The 17,793-nt window shown below is 61.8% G+C and overlaps 1 protein-coding gene across 2 annotated transcripts; it reads left to right on the top strand.

The window, feature by feature from the left end:
* Positions 1–250: 250 nt before the first annotated feature.
* LZTR1 (leucine zipper like post translational regulator 1) lies at positions 251–17,362 on the top strand. 2 transcript variants are annotated; one of them, XM_072803603.1, is made up of 21 exons: positions 251–543; positions 1,011–1,073; positions 3,786–3,842; positions 5,563–5,642; positions 6,053–6,161; positions 6,667–6,750; positions 7,966–8,023; positions 8,766–8,905; positions 10,814–11,015; positions 11,355–11,510; positions 11,629–11,739; positions 11,986–12,078; positions 12,223–12,318; positions 12,398–12,563; positions 12,760–12,929; positions 13,392–13,503; positions 14,323–14,449; positions 14,537–14,686; positions 15,348–15,453; positions 15,541–15,621; positions 15,891–17,362. In XM_072803603.1, exons 1-21 carry the CDS (start codon positions 344–346, stop codon positions 16,005–16,007), a joined length of 2,478 nt encoding a protein of 825 aa, XP_072659704.1. In that variant the 5' UTR covers positions 251–343; the 3' UTR covers positions 16,008–17,362. The 2 variants fall into 2 exon arrangements, with proteins under 2 accessions (XP_072659704.1, XP_072659703.1); XM_072803602.1 differs by having other exon boundaries at positions 255–543; positions 13,347–13,503.
* The last annotated feature ends 431 nt before the right edge of the window (positions 17,363–17,793 follow it).

The following is a 17,793-nucleotide window of genomic DNA, read 5'->3' as shown; positions in this document are numbered from 1 at the left end:
GCCCCTCTCCCGCAGACGTGGGCCTGCCGGCGCCGGGGAAGTACAGTCCGGACGGGGCTGGGGACCGGACGCCGCCTTCCCTGGAAGGGGGCAGCGGCCGCGCGTACTGGGCGGGAAATGCTTCCCAGGGGGTCACCGGCTCCCCGCTTCCCGGGGGTGGCGCCGGCCCGCGGACTCACGAGGAGCGCTCAGTTTGCCGGGAGGGGCGGGCGGCCGAGCGGCGCAGGCCGGAAGTGTGGCGCGGTCGGCACAGGGCTCGCCGGGAAATGTAGTCCCTCGGGGCGGCCCGGGGCGGTGGCTGCACGTCCCGCGGACCGGGTGGCTGATCAGGCGTGGACCCGGGATGGCTGGGCCGGGGGGCTCGGGAGGCCCGATCGGGGCCGGGGCCCTGGCGGGCAGCGCACGGTCCAAGGTAGCCCCGAGCGTGGACTTTGACCACAGCTGCTCTGACAGTGTTGAGTACCTGACACTCAACTTCGGGCCCTTCGAGACAGTGCATCGTTGGCGGCGCCTCCCGCCCTGCGACGAGTTCGTGGGGGCCCGGTACGGCGGAGTAGAGGGGGTCTTGGGGACCGGGGGTGTCTGGGAGGTCCCGGGGAGGGGCCCAGGGGCGAGGCCAGGGCGTGGAGTCCAGCCCTGGGTCCTGGCAGTGGGGGGTGGGGAGGAAGTGATGGTGCCCTGGAAGATGTCTGGAGCGGAGGGGGTGTGCAGAGGGCGTCTCGGGGCGGGGTGGGGCCCGGGGCAGGTACTAGGGCCAAGTGGTGTTGGTGGGTCTGGAGCTGGGGTCCCAGCAGCTCTGCAGTTGGGCCCGGAGTCCAGAGAGCCCCCCGGCAATATCAGGGGTCTGTATACAGGGTCCTGGGGTACTGGTGGAATTTAGGGACCTCTATCCGTCTTAGCAGCCGAGAGGTGTTACCTAATCTGCGGCAGCCCTCGTGCTTAGCCTCATTCCTTGGGCGCCCCCAGGAGGGTCCTGACCTTACTGCCGCCCACCCATTCTTTCTTTCCAGGCGCAGCAAGCACACAGTGGTGGCCTATAAAGATGCCATCTATGTATTTGGTGGAGACAATGGGTGAGTGAGTATGCATCAGGGTGTTAGAACCGGGGGAGGGAGAAACATGGTGGCACTTCTCCTTCACTGTAGTTCTTCACCTGGCACTTCACCTGGCACTTCTCCTTCACTGTAGTTCTCTTTGGACTTTATCCACATGCTCACATGGCAGCATTTAGAGGGCACAGTTTTTTGTTTGTTTTGTTTTTAATTTCCCATATTTTCCACCTTTTTGCAAAGGTGTTCCCACATTGCCATAAATTCCTGGGAAACAACTTTCCTGATGTTTTGTTGGTGGACACACTTCTATCCCATGAACTGTTCCCACTTAAGTGGTGGCTGGTCTCCTTTGGTTAAAGATAATGGCTGAGGTAAACCTTTGGTTTGTGTGACTGCTTCCTTCTGGTGGTGTTCCCCTAAGACCCATTCCCAGAGGGAAAGAGCTCTTATCACAGGCTGGGCCATGTTAAGTATGGGGCGTGGGCATAGCAGACATGCTTGGAGAGAAGGGGTCTGGTCTGGGCAGAGAAGCCTTCCTGGAGGGGTTGATGACCTGAAAGATAAGTTAGAGTGAGTCAGGTAAAAGAGAGTGTTCCAGGCAGAAGGACCAGCATGGGCAATGGCCCGGAGGTTGGGGGATGCAGAATGGCACCAGGCCTAGAGTCTGGACAGGGCTTCCCTCCCGCATTCATTCGTTGATGTGGTTCAGGAAAGGCCAGGGATGCCCACCAGGGCTCTGGGAGGCTTGGGAGCCTGCTAGACGTGGGGCTGAAGCTTGAAGCTTGATCCGGATAGACCGAGCTCAGTTCAAATTAGAGCTTTGTGACTGGGCTCCGGGTGGTGGCTTAAATCTCCTCCTCTGTATAGGGGGTGCCTGCATGCTCTGCTTTTGCAGTGTGCTCCTCAGGGTCAGTGAGCACAAAGCTGGGAAGGGCTCAAGACAGAGGTCTGGCTGTCCTGCAGATGCAGTGTTTGCACATGACCGATTTCTGCCCATGAGTCCATCCCTGCCTCTCAACCACAGGACGTGGCCTGAGGTCCAAAAAGGGCTGGCCTCTGATCGGTTCTGCAGCCTTGGTCTTTCAGGACTCCCTGGGGGTGAGGGAGCTGACTTGGAGGTGTTGGGGTACACAGGACCCCACAAGAACCTGCAGACCAACAGTGTGGTCTCCTTGGGCATGGCCTCTGGCCTCCAGCCTGTCTCCCCAATAGCTTCTTTCCCCATGAGCAGCCAGAGGGACCCATTTGAAGATGCAAGTCTCAGTATGTTCCTCCTCAGCACATAGCCCTGGGGATTCCCCTCCCTCTGAGTACAAGCCCAAGCTGTCCTGGCAGCCTGTAAGACCCTTTACGCTTGCGCCCGCCCTGATTTTCTGCCTTTGTTTTGCACGGCACTGGGCTACACCCCTGTCTTGCTGTGTTCTGAGTGAACCAAGCATCTCCTGCTCAGGCCCTGGTACTGGCTGTTCCCTCCTTCCCGCCCTTCCTGCCTCTCTTCTGAATATACTGTGAGTGAGGCCCTCCCGGCCACCTGGACCAGCTGTTGGCCCTCCCCTCCCCTTCTGCACCTCTTGCCGGCCCCATGGTAAGAGCACCGATCCCACAGATACCCTCAGAGTTCTCTCAGAACACACAGATGTTTATGTGTCTCCTCCACGAGGGGGGGACCTGTACCTGCCACACAGACAATTCAATAAATGTGTGTCACGTGAAAGAATGAAATGGGAAGAGGCATCTGCCCACAGATGCTCCCTGCTGCCTTAATGACAATCCTGGTGTCCAGCCCAGAGCAGGAAGTGGGAACATCCCTCCCAGAGTTCTGTAGCAGGTAGAGTTGGCATGGCAACTGTGTAGCAACCAGCAGAAATAATTTGCTACAATGTGGCACCAAGAAACAGGGTACAGATTTGTCTCACCCTGGTTGCAATTTTGTAGAGATCCACTGGGTGCAGAGAAAGACCCCTTCCTGCAGCGTCTGGGAGGGGGGAGGAAAGGAGGGGGGAAGGAGCAGATGGGAGAAGGGAGAAATTATGGTCACATCTCGGCTTCCCAGCTCCTGGCTGCATGGCTGCATGGCCTTCGGCAGGCCCTTTATGTCCCGGGCCCCTTCCTCTTCTGCAAAGCAGGTGGAGCCCCTGGTGCAGACTGAGGGAAGGGTAGAGGGCGGTGCCCTGTATAGGCCTGGCATGCAGGGGGTGCTGGGCTCCTGTTGGCTGACTCCCTTCTTCCTTCTTACTGACTGACAAGGGCTGAGTGGAAACATGCAGGTCCTGCTAGGTTGTCACTGGACTTGTTTTCCATTTGATTGTATCTTTAATGTGGTTACATTGGCTTTGCAACAGGGAGGTGGAAGGAAGATCAGAGAGGAGGAAAGGGCCTCCCCTGAGATCTGGGAAGCTCTGCATTTTGGTAGCACAACCTCAGGAAAGGAGGCTCTGAGATGTGGGAGTGGGAGTTGGGGTTCTGGAGCCTGCCTTGGTGTGAGTCCTCAGGGCTACCTGCTGGGTGGCCAGGGTCATGCTTTGGACCCGACTGCAGGCAGGCCAGTCCCACGTACCTTGCAGCCCCGGTACCAGCACCAGCTGGGGAGCTTCCTCTGTGGTCACCTCTCTGGGCCTTCGGGCATCAGCTGGCTGCCTGGCCCTGGCCAAGTCCCCACAACGGTCCCCACCCCTGGGCTGCAGTGTCCGATCGGCCCAGGACCGACCCCACCTGTCCCTGGCTGTCTTTCAGGAAGACCATGCTCAATGACCTCCTGCGGTTCGACGTGAAGGACTGCTCCTGGTGCAGGTAGGTGGCCTCGGAGCCCTAAACACCTTCTTCCCCCTAGAAACCGGTAGCACTGTGCCAGGCCCCAATCACCAGCGGAGTCATGCTGGGGAAAGCTAGAAAGAAGCTTCGAGGAGGAGATAACAGTGGCCCTTAGCGTTCCTCTCTCTCTCCTGGGTTCCTTCTCCAGTCCCAACTCCGATTATTCTGAATCCTGTTAATTACAGGCATCTGTTTCATTGGTTGCAAGTCCTCAAATTCTGCCTGCGGAGAGCCCTTCCATCACTAGGCCTGTCTCCTGGGCCAGGGGCTGCTATGGGAGGTGACACAGGGTGGGGGGGCGTCAGCTTGTGGGTCCTTCCAGGACCGACCCTGTGTTGCTGTAGGATGCTGCCCAGGGGCTGACAGCACTGGCTCTCCTCCCCTCCGTGCCCCTGTGGGGCCCATCCTCTGCTTGGAGACCCCACATGGGTAGTGGGCAACAGGCAAGCCCTGGCCGCCTCCCGCAGATGGCCCTCCCAGCTGTGTGGCCTTGGCCAAGACACCTGCCCTCTCTGCTCATGGCATACGTGTACCCATCGGCTCCAGTCTGCAGCCTGCCCAGGGGGCAGCTCTCAGCTGAGGGGGAGAAAAGGGATCTCAGGATTAGGAGACACTGGGCTTCCTCCTGAGCTCTCCCATCTGCTCGTGCAGGAGTACAGACCCATCCAGCCACCTGGCTGCCACGCTCTGCGCAGGAGCTCTGGTGTAGCCCTCAGTCCCCCGAGTCCCCTCTGTGGTGGGGTCTCACCGCCCCTCTTTGGTGAAGGAGGACATCCAGGCCCAGGACCCACACCCTCCAAGCCTGGCAAACCAGGGTGGCATCATTGTGCACCACCCACCTTCTGCTCAGGAGACCTCCGTAGCTCTGGGATCACAAGAGAAGTTTTGTGTTGTTCGTCTCATCCTGGGTTTCATAACATAGCCCATAGTTATGGATCAGTTTTAAAAATCACCCTACAAACTGTACAATCCTTTACTAATGATTGCTTAAGGATAAAACTCTGAAAAGGAGCAGCCCCAGGAAAGCAGTATAAAGGGGTTTTTAACTCACTAAGTCAAGTGTGTGGCTGACCCCTGCGGATGGAAGCCAGTGCCGTGAAAGGACACTGGCCGTGAAAGGACAAGGATAGCTGATCCCGGAGTAGCCGGAAGACCTACTGTTTAGTTCAAAAAGCAGGTGTCATAAGATGCCTACCACATGACTCCACTTAGAAAATTACTCAGAGACATAAATACGCATAGGAAAGGTGTGTGGAGGGGTGACCTAAAGGTATAGATGGTGGTTTCTGGCAAAGGGATTATATGGAAGTCTCAGTGCTGGTTTTGTGTTTTTTCCTTATCAGCAACTTTTGTTAAAAGTTTCTATAATGAGGGGGCGCCTGGGTGGCTCAGTCGGTTAGCGTCCGACTCTTGGTCTCAGCTCAGGTCTTGATCTCAGGGTCATGAGTTCCAGCCCCATGTTAGGCTCCACGCTGGGCCCACATGGAGCCTACTAAAACAAAACAAAACAAAACAAAACAACCCATAAAATAAAGGTTTAAAAAAAACCTTTTCTTTTTTTAAGTTTCTCTAATGAGATAAGTATTGCCTACTAGATGCAAATATAAAAGGAATCCTGGGCGGGGGAGGGCTGCCCGGTGTGGCGTGGACCGCACAGCTGAGCCCCGCTGACACCCGCTGCCCCGTTTCCCCCCACCAGGGCCTTCACCACTGGCACTCCACCAGCCCCCCGCTACCACCACTCGGCCGTTGTCTACGGAAGCAGCATGTTTGTCTTTGGTGAGCTGCCTCTCCTCCTGGGTGCCGTGCCCTCTTCGGGGCTCCAGCTCCCCTGTCCCGCCACCAGGCCTGGGGCTCCTGTGCTGTGCATGGCCAGCCTCTGTCCCGCCTTGTCCTCTGTCGGAGTCCTCTGAGTTCCTGCACTGGGCTGGGGGCCCCTCAAGGGCCTCGTTCCCTCATTGTCCCGATCTCATGGGGTGACTGCTCGGGAAGGTGGCTCTCCTCCCTCCTCTGTCACTCTGCCAGGGGCAGGGGTCTGTTCATTTCTGTGTCCGAGCCTAGCACAGAGTCAGGCACGCGGTAGGTGCTCCCTGAGGCTTAGGGAGGGAGTCCCAGAGTACATCTTAAGTGAGGCTGGATTCTTCTCCCCCTGCCTTTGGGTGTGATGGTTTCTCGCTCTCTCTACCCAGGGGGCTACACTGGGGACATTTATTCCAATTCTAACCTGAAGAATAAAAACGACCTTTTTGAATATAAGTTTGCAACTGGCCAATGGACGGAGTGGAAAATTGAAGGACGGTGAGAGACTTTGCTGAAACCTTTGGGGCTGTCCCGATGGCTACGGCGCTGGGTCCCTGGTGGCAGCTGGCCTGCGATCTGGGCCCTGTAGCTTTACAGGAGAGCCCGAGGCTCAGGAGGCTTGAGTCGTGCTCATTCCCAGCTGTGACTGTCTGAGGCCCCCTCCCTGCTCTTGGATTCCCTGCTCTCAGAGAGCAGAGGAGCCCCGGTGCACTGATGGGCCCTTCTCTGGTCCTGTTTTGCCAGGACCCTCCCCCACCCCGACTCTGATATTTCTGTGTTGGCTGGGAGAGGCCTTTACCCTGGGGACATGGGACATCTGAATTCCTCATCCCACTGCCCCGCCTCATGAACCCAGCCTCATGACCCCCAGCTGGCATCCCCAGAGCCCTGGTGTTGGCAGATGTAGGCATGGCAACCCTGGGGTCCCGGCCCGCCGCTTGGGGTTGTGAAGCTCGGGTCTGTGCTGGGTGGCCTCACTCCTCACCCCCTCCCCATGCTGCAGGTTGCCAGTCGCTAGGTCTGCCCACGGCGCCACGGTGTACAGCGACAAGCTGTGGATCTTTGCTGGCTATGACGGCAATGCCAGGTAGGTGGTGCCCGTGCACCGGCCTCTGGGCAGCCCTGTACGTGTACCGAGGGGGGCCTTCCTGGCATGGGAAGGCTCAGGCTGGGGGTTTCTCAGGAGGGTAATGTGGACAGGAGTGAGGGGAGGGTGGGATGGAGGTGGAGGGGAGCTGAGTGGAGCTCCCACCCAACCCCACAGCCCTGAGGCCCCTCCTGGGGGCATCCGAGGGGGCGGCAAGCCTGGCCCATTTTTGTGCCGCTCAGAGTGTGCTGGTCTCCACGGCAATAGGTGGCCTAGCTGGTGTCAGAGCTGGGGGAGGGGGGTGTGCGTCTGAACTGCCCAGGTGAAAATACTCGAGCTCAAGGTGAGCAGGTGGTGGCAGCAGCAGGGCTCAGACCCGGCCCCTCCTCTCTGGATGACAACATGGGGTTCCTGCCTACGTAGCAGGGACTGGATCTACCTCCTTCCTTTTTTTTTATTATTATTATTTATTTATTTATTCATGAGAGACCGAGAGAGAGAGAGAGAGAGAGAGAGAGAGAGAGAGGGAGGCAGAGAGAGAAGCAGGCTCCATGCAGGGAGCTGAACGCGGGACTCGATCCCGGGTCCCCAGGACCACGCCCCGGGCCGAAGGCAGGCGCTAAACCACTGAGCCACTCAGGGACCCCCTATCTATAGAAAATTGGCTTCGCTGCATTTTTCTGGTTACAAAAGTAGCATGTGCTCATTCCCTGAGATCTCAGCATTATAGAAACTCCAAGGGGTGGGGCGCCTGGCTGGTTCAGGTCTTGGAGCTGTGAGTTTGAGCTAAGTGTTGGATATAGAGATTACAAAAAAAAAAAAAGAAAAAAAAAAAAGAAGAAGAAGCAGCAGCTCCAAGAGGTGGCAATGTTAGTGGTGGTTTCTGGGAGCTTTGCCTCTGAAGTCCTCTCTAAGCCCCAGGGGTGAGCCGAGTGAGACTGACCCTGCCACACTGGTGAGACATTGTGAATGATGGTGTGTGTTCCCTGGGTGGGGAGCTGGGGGGCCACATAGCAAGGGTTCAGTGCAGCCCCTACCCTGAAGCTCCCACCTCATGGCTGCTCCCCAGGCCCCTGATCAGAGTCCTGCATGATGTGTCGTTCCCTGGAGCCGTCCCTCCTGGCTGGGCCTAGCCCACCCTGCCACCATTCCCAGCTGTGGAGATCCTGACACTCGTCCCTCCATGCCCCCCCCCCCCCCCCCGTCCTAATGCAGGTTGAATGACATGTGGACCATTGGCCTCCAAGACCGGGAGCTCACATGCTGGGAGGAGGTGAGGGGCACAGGGAGAGGCGATGGGGGGCAGGGGAGGCCGGGAGGTAAGGGGCACAGGGCGGGGGGCTGGGGTGGGCGGGGGTAGGAGCTGCTTTCTCCCCCTTTGCCGAGGCCAGGCCTCACCCTCCCTGCTGACTTCCTGCCCAATTCCAGCCGCACTGACCTAGTACTGGCAAAAGGCTCTGGGACGCCTGGGTAGCTCAGGGTTTGGACGTCTGCCTTTGGCTCAGGTCGTGACCCCGGGGTCCTGGGATCGAGTCCTGCATTGGGCTCCCCACAGTTAGCCTGCTTCTCCCTCTGTGTCTCTCATGAATAATGAATAAAACCTAAATAAATAAATAAATAAATAAATAAATAAATAAATAAATAAAGGCTCTGTGGCTCAGATGGCAGCTGGTCCTGGTGACTGGTGCAGCCTGGGTACTTGTGATTTGAGCACAGCGAGCTCAGCCTGCTGGCGGGTGTCCTGCTCGCTGCCGTTTCTGGCCAGTCGATCTGACTGCCCTGCCGTCTTTCCCCTGGGGTGTCTTTCCCTGGTGGTGAGGATTCTTAGCATCCACTGTTAAAAACTGGGCCCATTTTTAGGTGGGCGAGGTGGGACTTTAAGCTGTTCTCCAGGAATCAATCTCTGAAACCTCATTCACAGAAGTTTCAAGAATGAAAGTAGTCCGAGTTCAGCAGTGTAAGTCTGAGCCCCTTGCCCGGCCGGGGCCTGTGGCTGAGCTTCCTCCCTACCCCAGGTGGCCCAGAGTGGCGAGATCCCGCCCTCCTGCTGCAACTTCCCGGTGGCCGTGTGCCGCGACAAGATGTTTGTGTTCTCAGGGCAGAGCGGAGCCAAGATAACCAACAACCTCTTCCAGTTTGAATTCAAGGACAAGACGTGAGTGCCCTGGTGGTGGGACGCATGGTGTGGAGCGGTCCTCTGGGCTCCTGGCGCAGCAGGAGCTGCCCTTCCAGAGCGGGGAGATGCGGGCGCCCCCATGCAGACCGTGCAGGCCGGGCCCCTCTCTCTGCCCAGTGCAAAGGATGGCTCCTGCCCCGCGGATGGCCTGGTCGGTGCCACTGGTAACGGATGTGGCCGGCGTAGAGCTCATATGATGCAGAAGACTGGAGGGGTGCTCAGGACCTGAGAGCATCCAGCCTATGCCGTCCTTGGCTGCTGGCCAGCCCTCGTGATGGGGACTGAGCCCTGGAGGTGGCACGGGGGGGCATTGGCTCTGGGAGTGAATGGAGGGGATGGAACAGGGAGCTTCTGCTGCAGGTCATAGAGGCTTGGAGAGGGGACTTGGAGCTGCCCTGAGGGCCAGTGGTGTTGGCTGGGAAGGAGAAAGGTCAGGACATCCCAGGCAGGGGGAGTCCCGCTGACACCTGCCCAGGCCTCCTGTCTCGGGCTGGCCGGGCCTGAGAGAAGAGCCACACTGCACACAGGCCTGTGTCTCCGTCCTGGCCTCGGTGCTCACGGCGGGAGGCAGTAAAGATGGCTCAGAGCCAGTAGGAAGAGACCTGGAGAGGTGAGGGATGTTGGAAGCAGAGGCCAGGTGTGCCCAGATGTGGGGGGGGTCAGACACGCAGTCTCTGGCCAGGTGGAAGGTGGCTAATGTGTGCAGGGTTCTCGGGGAGGTGCACATACTGGGGGAGACACAGGGCCCGGGGGCTGCCCGGGGGTGTGGGGGCTCAGGAAGGTGCATTGACGGAGTGGAGGGCTGCAGCGTGAGGGACCCAGGCCAGAGCCGGGGGCAGAGCTGCAGCTTGGGGCAGAGTGGACAGGGGTAGGAAGAAAATCAGGGGCAGTCTGGCCACAGGCAGCAGCTCAGGCCGGGTGTCAGGAGACCGCAGTGGCCCCTGGCAGCAGAGGAGCCCCAGGGGGTGGGGTCAGTGTGGTGCCACCTTCCTCAGGCTGGCCTGCTTCCAGCCCCCCAGACAGCCACCTGCCCAACATCATGCCTGTGCCCTTTGCTCCCCCGCCCCCGGAGGTGGAAACAAACACCCTGGCCTTCTCTAGGCTGTGCGTAGGTGTGTGCTGTGGGCCTTGCACAGGTGCCACCCCCAATGACTGCACACAGAGGCTGCTGCTCTGAGGTGCTTAGCACTGAGGTCTCCTACAGAGCACCTCCACCTTACCCCATCCCCAGATGGGCAGTCAGGGCCCCTGCCTTCTGGAGATGGGCTTTGCCCAGGCAGGTCTGCGTGCTGAACACCCCCCGCCCCCGCCCCAGTAGCAGGGGCAGCAGGGCACCCGGTGAGCCCAGCATGTGCCGGGTACAGGGGGCAGCGTGGAGCCAGATGGCATGCCTGCCTGACCAGGATCGTGTGGGTGTCAAAGAGAGGATGTGCTGGGAGGTGTTAGGAAGTCCTGGGAGGGTAGAGACTGTAGGAGCAGCATTGGAAGGGGGGGTCCTGGTAGCTCCCGGGAGTGAGGACTTGGCTGTGGGGACCATCCCACAGGGCAGAGTGTGGGCATGTCCCCATTCCCCCGAGAGTGGGATTGCGTCAAGGTACAGAGGCCACCCATCCTGCCTGCTTTATGGCCGGGGGGGCAGAAAGGGGTTCAGGCAGGACCCCACGGTGGGCTGAGTGCACCCAGGCTGAGCAGGTACCAGAGCGAAAGGGGATGAGGGGCGCTGGGTGGATGCGCTGCAGGCCCTCCTTGGAGCCAGCTGGTCTCCCCGGGGGCTGCAAGGCTCTCCCCTGCCCGGGCCTGCTGTTGGAAGACCTCAGAACCCGGGTGGAGGCCGTGGGGGCGCAGGACCCCCCACCCTAGCACCGGTTCACTGTCACATGCCCCCAGGTGGACCCGCATCCCCACCGAGCACCTGCTTCGTGGCTCCCCACCGCCCCCCCAGCGGCGCTATGGGCACACCATGGTGGCCTTTGACCGCCACCTCTACGTGTTTGGGGGCGCAGCGGACAACACGCTGCCTAACGAGCTGCACTGCTATGATGTGGACTTCCAGACCTGGGAGGTGGTGCAGCCCAGCTCGGACAGCGAGGTGAGTGCTGCCGGGCTGCGGTGCCCAGGGGGGCCAGGGGGGCCCAGGGGGGCCTGACTCACCTGCTCCCACTGCCCTGCACAGCACAGCCAGCAGGAGCCAGGCCAGGATGCGTGAGGCCCGAGGCCCTGGGCCCCTCTGCTCCGTCCTTGCCGCCTGTGGGCTCTCAGCATTTCCGTTCGCATCACGTCTGCACGGTGCTGGGGGTGCTCTCCCAGCACGCCCCGACTGCCGCCCGGCCCGGCCCAAACCATGCGCAGCCCCGGCTCCGGGTCAGGGTCAGCAGGAGCTCGGCGCCGGCCCCGCCGACCGTCCCACCCGCCTGCCTCTCCCCTGCAGGTCGGCGCGGCTGAGGTGCCCGAGCGAGCATCGGCGTCCGAGGAGGCGCCCGCGCTGCCCTCCGAGGAGCGGGGCGGCTTCAAGAAGTCCCGGGATGTGTTCGGCCTGGACTTCGGCACCAGCACGGCCAAGCAGCCCGGCCCGCCAGCCTCCGAGGTGAGGGGGGCGCCCGGCCCGCTCTGCATCGCCCCCGCCGCTGCCGGGCCCTGAGGTCGGCCCCTCTCACGGGGGGAGGCTGAGGCTCAGAGGAGTGTGCATACCCCCTTCCGCCCAGCTGCCCAGCGGAAGGCTCTTCCACGCGGCCGCTGTGATCTCAGACGCCATGTACATCTTCGGGGGGACCGTGGACAACAACATCCGGAGCGGGGAGATGTACAGGTTCCAGGTGGGCAGGGGGCAGCCAGGGCGGATGGGCCCCGGATGATGGACACTGAGGCCCAGCGTGGCGGGAGGGCACCAGAGTCAGGGCTGCGTCTGCTGGGACTCTAGGCGGGGGCAGCGGAGGAACGTCAGTGCAGGCTGGGGGGTGGGCGGCCTCCGGGGCTCGCGGGGCTGGGGTGCTTGGCCCAGAGGAGGCCAGAGCCCGGGCCGGTGGTGGCTTCCCTTGCCAACACTGGGTGTCCTCTCGCAGTTCTCCTGTTACCCCAAGTGCACGCTGCATGAGGACTACGGGCGGCTGTGGGAGAGCCGCCAGTTCTGCGACGTGGAGTTTGTGCTGGGTGAGGTGGGTGCGCTCCCTCGGCCCGGCCTGCCCGCATGCTGCACGGTGGAGGCCCCGACCCCCTCCCCTGGCCCTGGCCGGCTGGGCCTCCATCCCTGCCAGGACGAGGGTCCTGCGCTCCCCACTGAGGTGTCGCTATTGCTGCAGAAGGAGGAGTGTGTGCAGGGCCACGTGGCCATCGTCACGGCGCGGAGCCGCTGGCTGCGCAGGAAGATCGTGCAGGCGCGGGAGCGGCTGGGCCAGGTGAGGTGCCGCCCGGCCCCGTCCGGCCAGGGCAGCGGCGCCTGCGGGCACCCCTGAGCTCCCCTTTCTCTCCCCGCAGAAGCTAGAGGAGGAGGCAGGCCCGGCTCCCAGGGAGGTCCCTGCTGGGGCCGTGGGGGGGGCCCGGCCGCCCCTGCTGCGCGTGGCCATCCGCGAGGCCGAGGCCCGGCCCTTCGAAGTGCTCATGCAGTTCCTCTACACGGACAAGATCAAGTACCCGCGGAAAGGTGGGCTGCCGGGGGAGCCGGGTGGACGGGGTGGGGGGGCACCCCGAGGCTCAGGGGCCACGGCCGGCCCGCACCCCGTGTGGTGGAGTTGTTGCCTAATGTCCTCCGGGAAGGGAGCCTCCTCCTCCCTTCTGCCCTGTGCCGTACCTTCTCCCCCTCCCCACATCCCTGAGGCTCAGGGAGCTCTTGGGCGCAGGCCACGTGGAGGACGTGCTGCTCATCATGGACGTGTACAAGTTGGCTCTGAGCTTCCAGCTGTGCCGCCTGGAGCAGCTGTGCCGCCAGTACATCGAGGCCTCCGTGGACCTGCAGAACGTGCTGGTCGTGTGCGAGAGCGCCGCCAGGCTGCAGCTGGGCCAGCTGAAGGTGCGGCCGGGGGTGTGCCGCCCACCCCGCCCTGCGCCGCCAGCCCCCGTCTGCCGCCAGCACCCCCAGGCCGCTGCCCTCCCCTGCCAGCCCCCACCCCGGGCCGCTGCTCTCCCTTGCCAGCCCCTGTCTGCCACCAGCCCCCTCCAGGCCGCTGCCAACCCCCACCCCAGGCCGCCGCCCTCCACCGCCAGCACCCCCCAGGCCGCTGCCCTCCCCTGCCAGCCCCCACCCCGGGCCGCTGCCCTCTGCCACCAGCCCTCTGTCTGCTGCCAGCCCCCCACCCCCGACCGCCGCTCTCTGCCACCAGATCCGCCCCCCTGTCCTCTGCTGCCAGCCCCCCGCAAGCCATCCCAGCCCGGCTGCCGTCCCGGCCAAGGCCTGACCCTGCCTGCCTGCTCGGCTTGTGTGTCCCAGGAGCACTGCCTGAACTTCGTGGTGAAGGAGTCCCACTTCAACCAGGTGATCATGATGAAGGAGTTCGAGCGCCTCTCCTCCCCACTGATCGTGGAGATCGTTCGGCGGAAGCAGCAGCCGCCTCCCCGCGCCCCCTCAGAGCAGCCTGTGGACATCGGTAGGGACCTCGTCCCCAGCCCTGAGGGCAGCAGACAGGGATGGCATTCATCTTGGGTGGAGTCTTGGGAGCCGCCGAAGTACCTGCCTGGCCTCGGGGTGGCGTAGGGGTGCAGGGGCGCTGTAGTGCTCCCCCTGTAGTGCTCCTGGGGCACAGGGGCACGGGCACTCAGTCCACTCGGGCTCCCTGGAAGGAAGAGGCCTCGACCCATGGGGTGTCCTGCCGGCTGTGTGGCTGAGGGCGGGAATCTCCTGAGCCCGCTTCTGAGGTGGGCACAGGGCCCCTGCCTGGCAAGGGGGGCCGCCCTGACCGACATCAGGTTTGAGGGCTTCCGTCGGGAGCAGCGTGCTCACAGTCGCTGAGCTGCTCTTCTAGGTGCGCCCACCCTTTGGGGTCTAGTGAGGGGTATGCGCAGTCCAGAGATTTCGGATATTCCTGGTGCCTCCCTGTCCCCACCCAGCCCGGGAAGGGACAGCACAGTCTCCATCCCCTGACTCCCTGGGGCCTGTGGTGCCTCTGGCCGTTGGCCCGGAGTGACCCGTGGCAGGGCAGGGTGCTTGCCAGGCCCAGACGGGGCTTAAGCACCAGGGTGGGGAGGAGGGCTCACTGGGCTGAGTTGGGGAGATCAGACTCTGCGGGGCGGGCCAGAGTAGGGCTGCTGGCCTCTGGGAGGTTTTTTTCAGGGCAGCAACATGGGCAGATGAGCAAGAAGCGGTGCCTGTGGAGCCCTGGGTCTGAATCCTATGGCTCAGAGTCTGCTGAGGGGCGGGAGGCGTCTGCTCAAGGTACCCCCCCACTACCCCCTGGCCTCCCCACCAGGCACGTCTCTGATCCAGGACATGAAGGCATACCTGGAGGGAGCAGGTGCAGAGTTCTGTGACATCACTCTGCTGCTGGATGGGCACCCGAGACCGGCCCACAAGGCCATCCTGGCCGCTCGCTCCAGGTGGGTGGGGGTGTGGTGGCAGGGAGGGCAGGCCCCAGCCCTGCCTGCACTTGCTGAGAGCCAGGACTCCACCGCCCCTGTCTGCAGCTACTTCGAGGCCATGTTCCGGTCCTTCATGCCGGAGGACGGCCAGGTGAACATCTCCATTGGGGAGATGGTGCCCAGCAGGCAGGCCTTTGAGTCCATGCTGCGCTACATCTACTACGGGGAGGTCAACATGCCGCCGGAGGACTCTCTGCATCCTTGCCCCCACCCCCGGGGACGCTCCCGGGTCACCACTGGAGGTCCCAGGGCCCACCTTCCACCGCTCTGGAGACTGGCAGGCTGGTGCTGGCTGGGCGCTGTCCCAAGGATTTCCTGGTCCCTGGTGCTCTCTCAGGGTTCCCTGAAGCAGCTGGTCGGCAGGCAGAGAGGGGCTCACAGCCAGGAGGGGTGGGTGGGTGCTTGACCCTCACGACCCTTGACTCCACGCCCAGAGGAAGGGGTCGATCTGTGTGCTATGTGACAGGTGAGTAGATCGCCATGGAGTGATTCCCGGTCACATTGCTTGTTGGGGGTCTGAACTGGGTGCAAGATGTCTTTCAGGCCTCTGTGAGGCCATGGTTGGTTCTGGAAGTGCGCATATGGGTGTTTTCCTGGGAAAAAATTCCTGGGTTTTCGTTGGGTGTGGACTAGGACCTTCGACCCCCTAAGTACTTCACTGTCCCTCGTAGAGAGCAAGTCAGTGTCCTGATTAGATCGGTCCCTGGCGTGGAGTTGGGTTTCCGGGTTCTGAGCAAGCAGCAGGCGGCTCAGGTTTCTCCGCCCCTGCTGGGCCTGGGGCTCCAGCTGCACCCTCCCAGGGGAGATGGCGGGAGGACACGCTCCTCTGGGCGGCAGCTCCTTAACCAGTCCCCAGCTACCTGTTTGCGGCCCCCTACTATTACGGCTTCTACAACAACCGGCTGCAAGCGTACTGCAAGCAGAACCTGGAGATGAACGTGACCGTGCAGAACGTACTGCAGGTAGCTCACCTGGAGCCCGCGGGCCTCCCTGCACCTGGGCGGGTGGGTGAGAGATGCAGCAGCGCCTCAAGGAACCTGCCGTTCCAGATCCTGGAGGCGGCCGACAAGACGCAGGCCCTGGACATGAAGCGGCACTGCCTGCACATCATCGTGCACCAGTTCACCAAGGTCAGGGCCCTCCCCACCCAGCACCTGCTGCCTGCCCTCTTCAGGGACCCCTTCCCCTCCGCATTGGCCTTGGCCAGGCTTGGGGGGGCGGGGGTGGAGTCTCCCGCAGCAGGGGGCCCTGGGGTGAGCCCAGCAGAGCGTCCCCCTCCCCGCTGGCCACTTGGGGTGGCCATGCCCTGGCATGGTTGAGCCCCCGGGAGGCTCCAGCGCCCACCCCGGCCTCACGGGGCTCCAGGTCTATCCTGTCCCGGCCCTTTGCCCCCCCGCAGGTTTCCAAGCTGCCCACGCTGCGCTCGCTGAGTCAGCAGCTGCTGCTCGACATCATAGACTCGCTGGCCTCCCACATCTCCGACAAGCAGTGCGCAGAGCTGGGCGCCGACATATGAGGGTGCACGTGGCGCCAACCCCTTCCCCCCTGAGGAGCACGACTGTGCCGGCCCATGCCCCACCTGCCACAGATGATGCTGGCAACGCCGAGGCCTGAGGCAGAGTCGTCAGGCCTGCCAGTCACGGGGCAGGGGGCCCAGAGCCTCTGAAGGGAGAGGGGCCAGGGGGTTCTGAGCGCCCCCTTTCATTGCTGAGGACACACAGGTCCCCTGGGGAGCAGATGGTGAGACAGGCCCCCAGGCAGGACCCTCTCCCCGGCTGGAGGTATGGGTGGGAAGGCAGGACCCAGCAGTGGGAGCCCACCAGCAGGGACTGTCCCTGGCTTGTCCATCTGGCCACTGATCCTACTTCCAAGGCCCGTCTGACCTGGGGGATACACAGTACCCCCTCACCTTCACTGAGGTTGCTGCAAGGGCCCCTATGATCACCCAGAGCTTGTGGGTGAGCAGATAGAATCGGACTCTGGGTGAGTTTTGGGGTGTGGAGGATCGTGAGTCAGTTCCTAGCCTGAGAGGTTAGCCATTCTGGCCTAGACTTGGCTTCCAGAGGGGTTGTAGGATCCCACCCCACTGTGTGCACATCAGGGGCCCCCAGCTGTGCCAGGAAGAAGTCAGGGAAGGTGCCCCCTAGGTCCCCGTCTGTTCCTAAGTATTTATTCTTTGTCCTAGACATGCCATTAAGACGACAGTAGTGCTAATCCACTACACACACCTCACGGGTATGGTCCCTCCCTGAATGGAGGATCGATCATGTGGTCCAAGTGCTTGGGACCAGCCAGTCCTGTCCAGTTCTCCATGTCAGCAGCTCCCAGCCCCATCTGGGGTGACCCAGTCATGGGGAGGGGAGGTTGTGGTGGAAATCCAGGCTAGCCTCTTCCCTCCCGAGGGGAACCTTGAGGTCCCAAGGCTACCTTGCTCCTGCACTGCAGGTTCCTGCCTAGGCTGGGGCACTAAGGACTGGCCACTGCATCCTTCCCTCCCCCAGCAGAAGGCCCTGTGAGCCCAACCTAACACAGAAAGCACTCTTCTGCCTCCTTTCTGGCACCAAGAACCCCAGGGACTCTTCTGTCCTGGCTACCAGGAAGCTACATCTGGGGACATGGCACCTACCACTCCCCAGCCCTTCCTGAACACTGGCAGGTGTCATGTATAGACAGATGGGAGCCTCAGCGGCAGGTGGGCACCCTCAGGCAAGGGGAGTCCATAAGGCCGCAAGCTAGGAAATGACCCGGCACAAGATGAGCTTCTGGGGGCCTGGAAACTCCAGGAAACATCTGCAAACCCTGCCCTACAGTGGACCCTGTAACCGGTCGCTTGATTCTCCTAAACATGAATAAATGAACTTACACACCGAGGACCCTGGAAAGCCAATTTCAGAACACTGCGTGGCACTTTCCAGGACTGGCGACAATTCCGTTATGCTCTAGGGGCTACAGTCGCTGAGGCCCAGCAGGGAGGCCACGTGTGCATGTAAAACCACCCTGCACACCAAGCTGTTTGCCAGTCACAGATGCGGGGAAGCCTACGTTCCAGTCAACTTGAAGAACTCAGGTTGAGGCCAGGATTGCTGCCCTTATGGCTGCCTCCAAGCTCCCCTACGTCTTCCCAGAGCTCTGAGGACTAGACCGGTCATTTCTGGGTGGGCCCTTACTACTTGCCAAGCATATGGCACCAGGTCAGAAATTGCCATCTTTGTCCGCTTTCTAGATGAGCCAGCCCGGTGGTGAGGGGGTGGCTGGTGTTCAGGTGCTGCACCCTACTGACTGCTGGACAGACTGGGCCAGCA

This window comes from Canis lupus, chromosome 27 (genome assembly GCF_048164855.1).
Source record: "Canis lupus baileyi chromosome 27, mCanLup2.hap1, whole genome shotgun sequence".
Classification (NCBI taxonomy): Eukaryota; Metazoa; Chordata; class Mammalia; order Carnivora; family Canidae; genus Canis; species Canis lupus.
This window is presented reverse-complemented; position numbering and strand designations above follow the sequence as displayed.

Coding starts and splice junctions, on each gene's coding strand:
- LZTR1 (XM_072803602.1), top strand. CDS start 344: ATGGCTGGGCCGGGGGGCTCGGGAGGCCCGATCGGGGCCGGGGCCCTG. Junction 544..1,010: donor GACGAGTTCGTGGGGGCCCG/GTACGGCGGAGT, acceptor CTTTCTTTCCAG/GCGCAGCAAGCACACAGTGG. Junction 11,740..11,985: donor GGGAGATGTACAGGTTCCAG/GTGGGCAGGGGG, acceptor GTCCTCTCGCAG/TTCTCCTGTTACCCCAAGTG.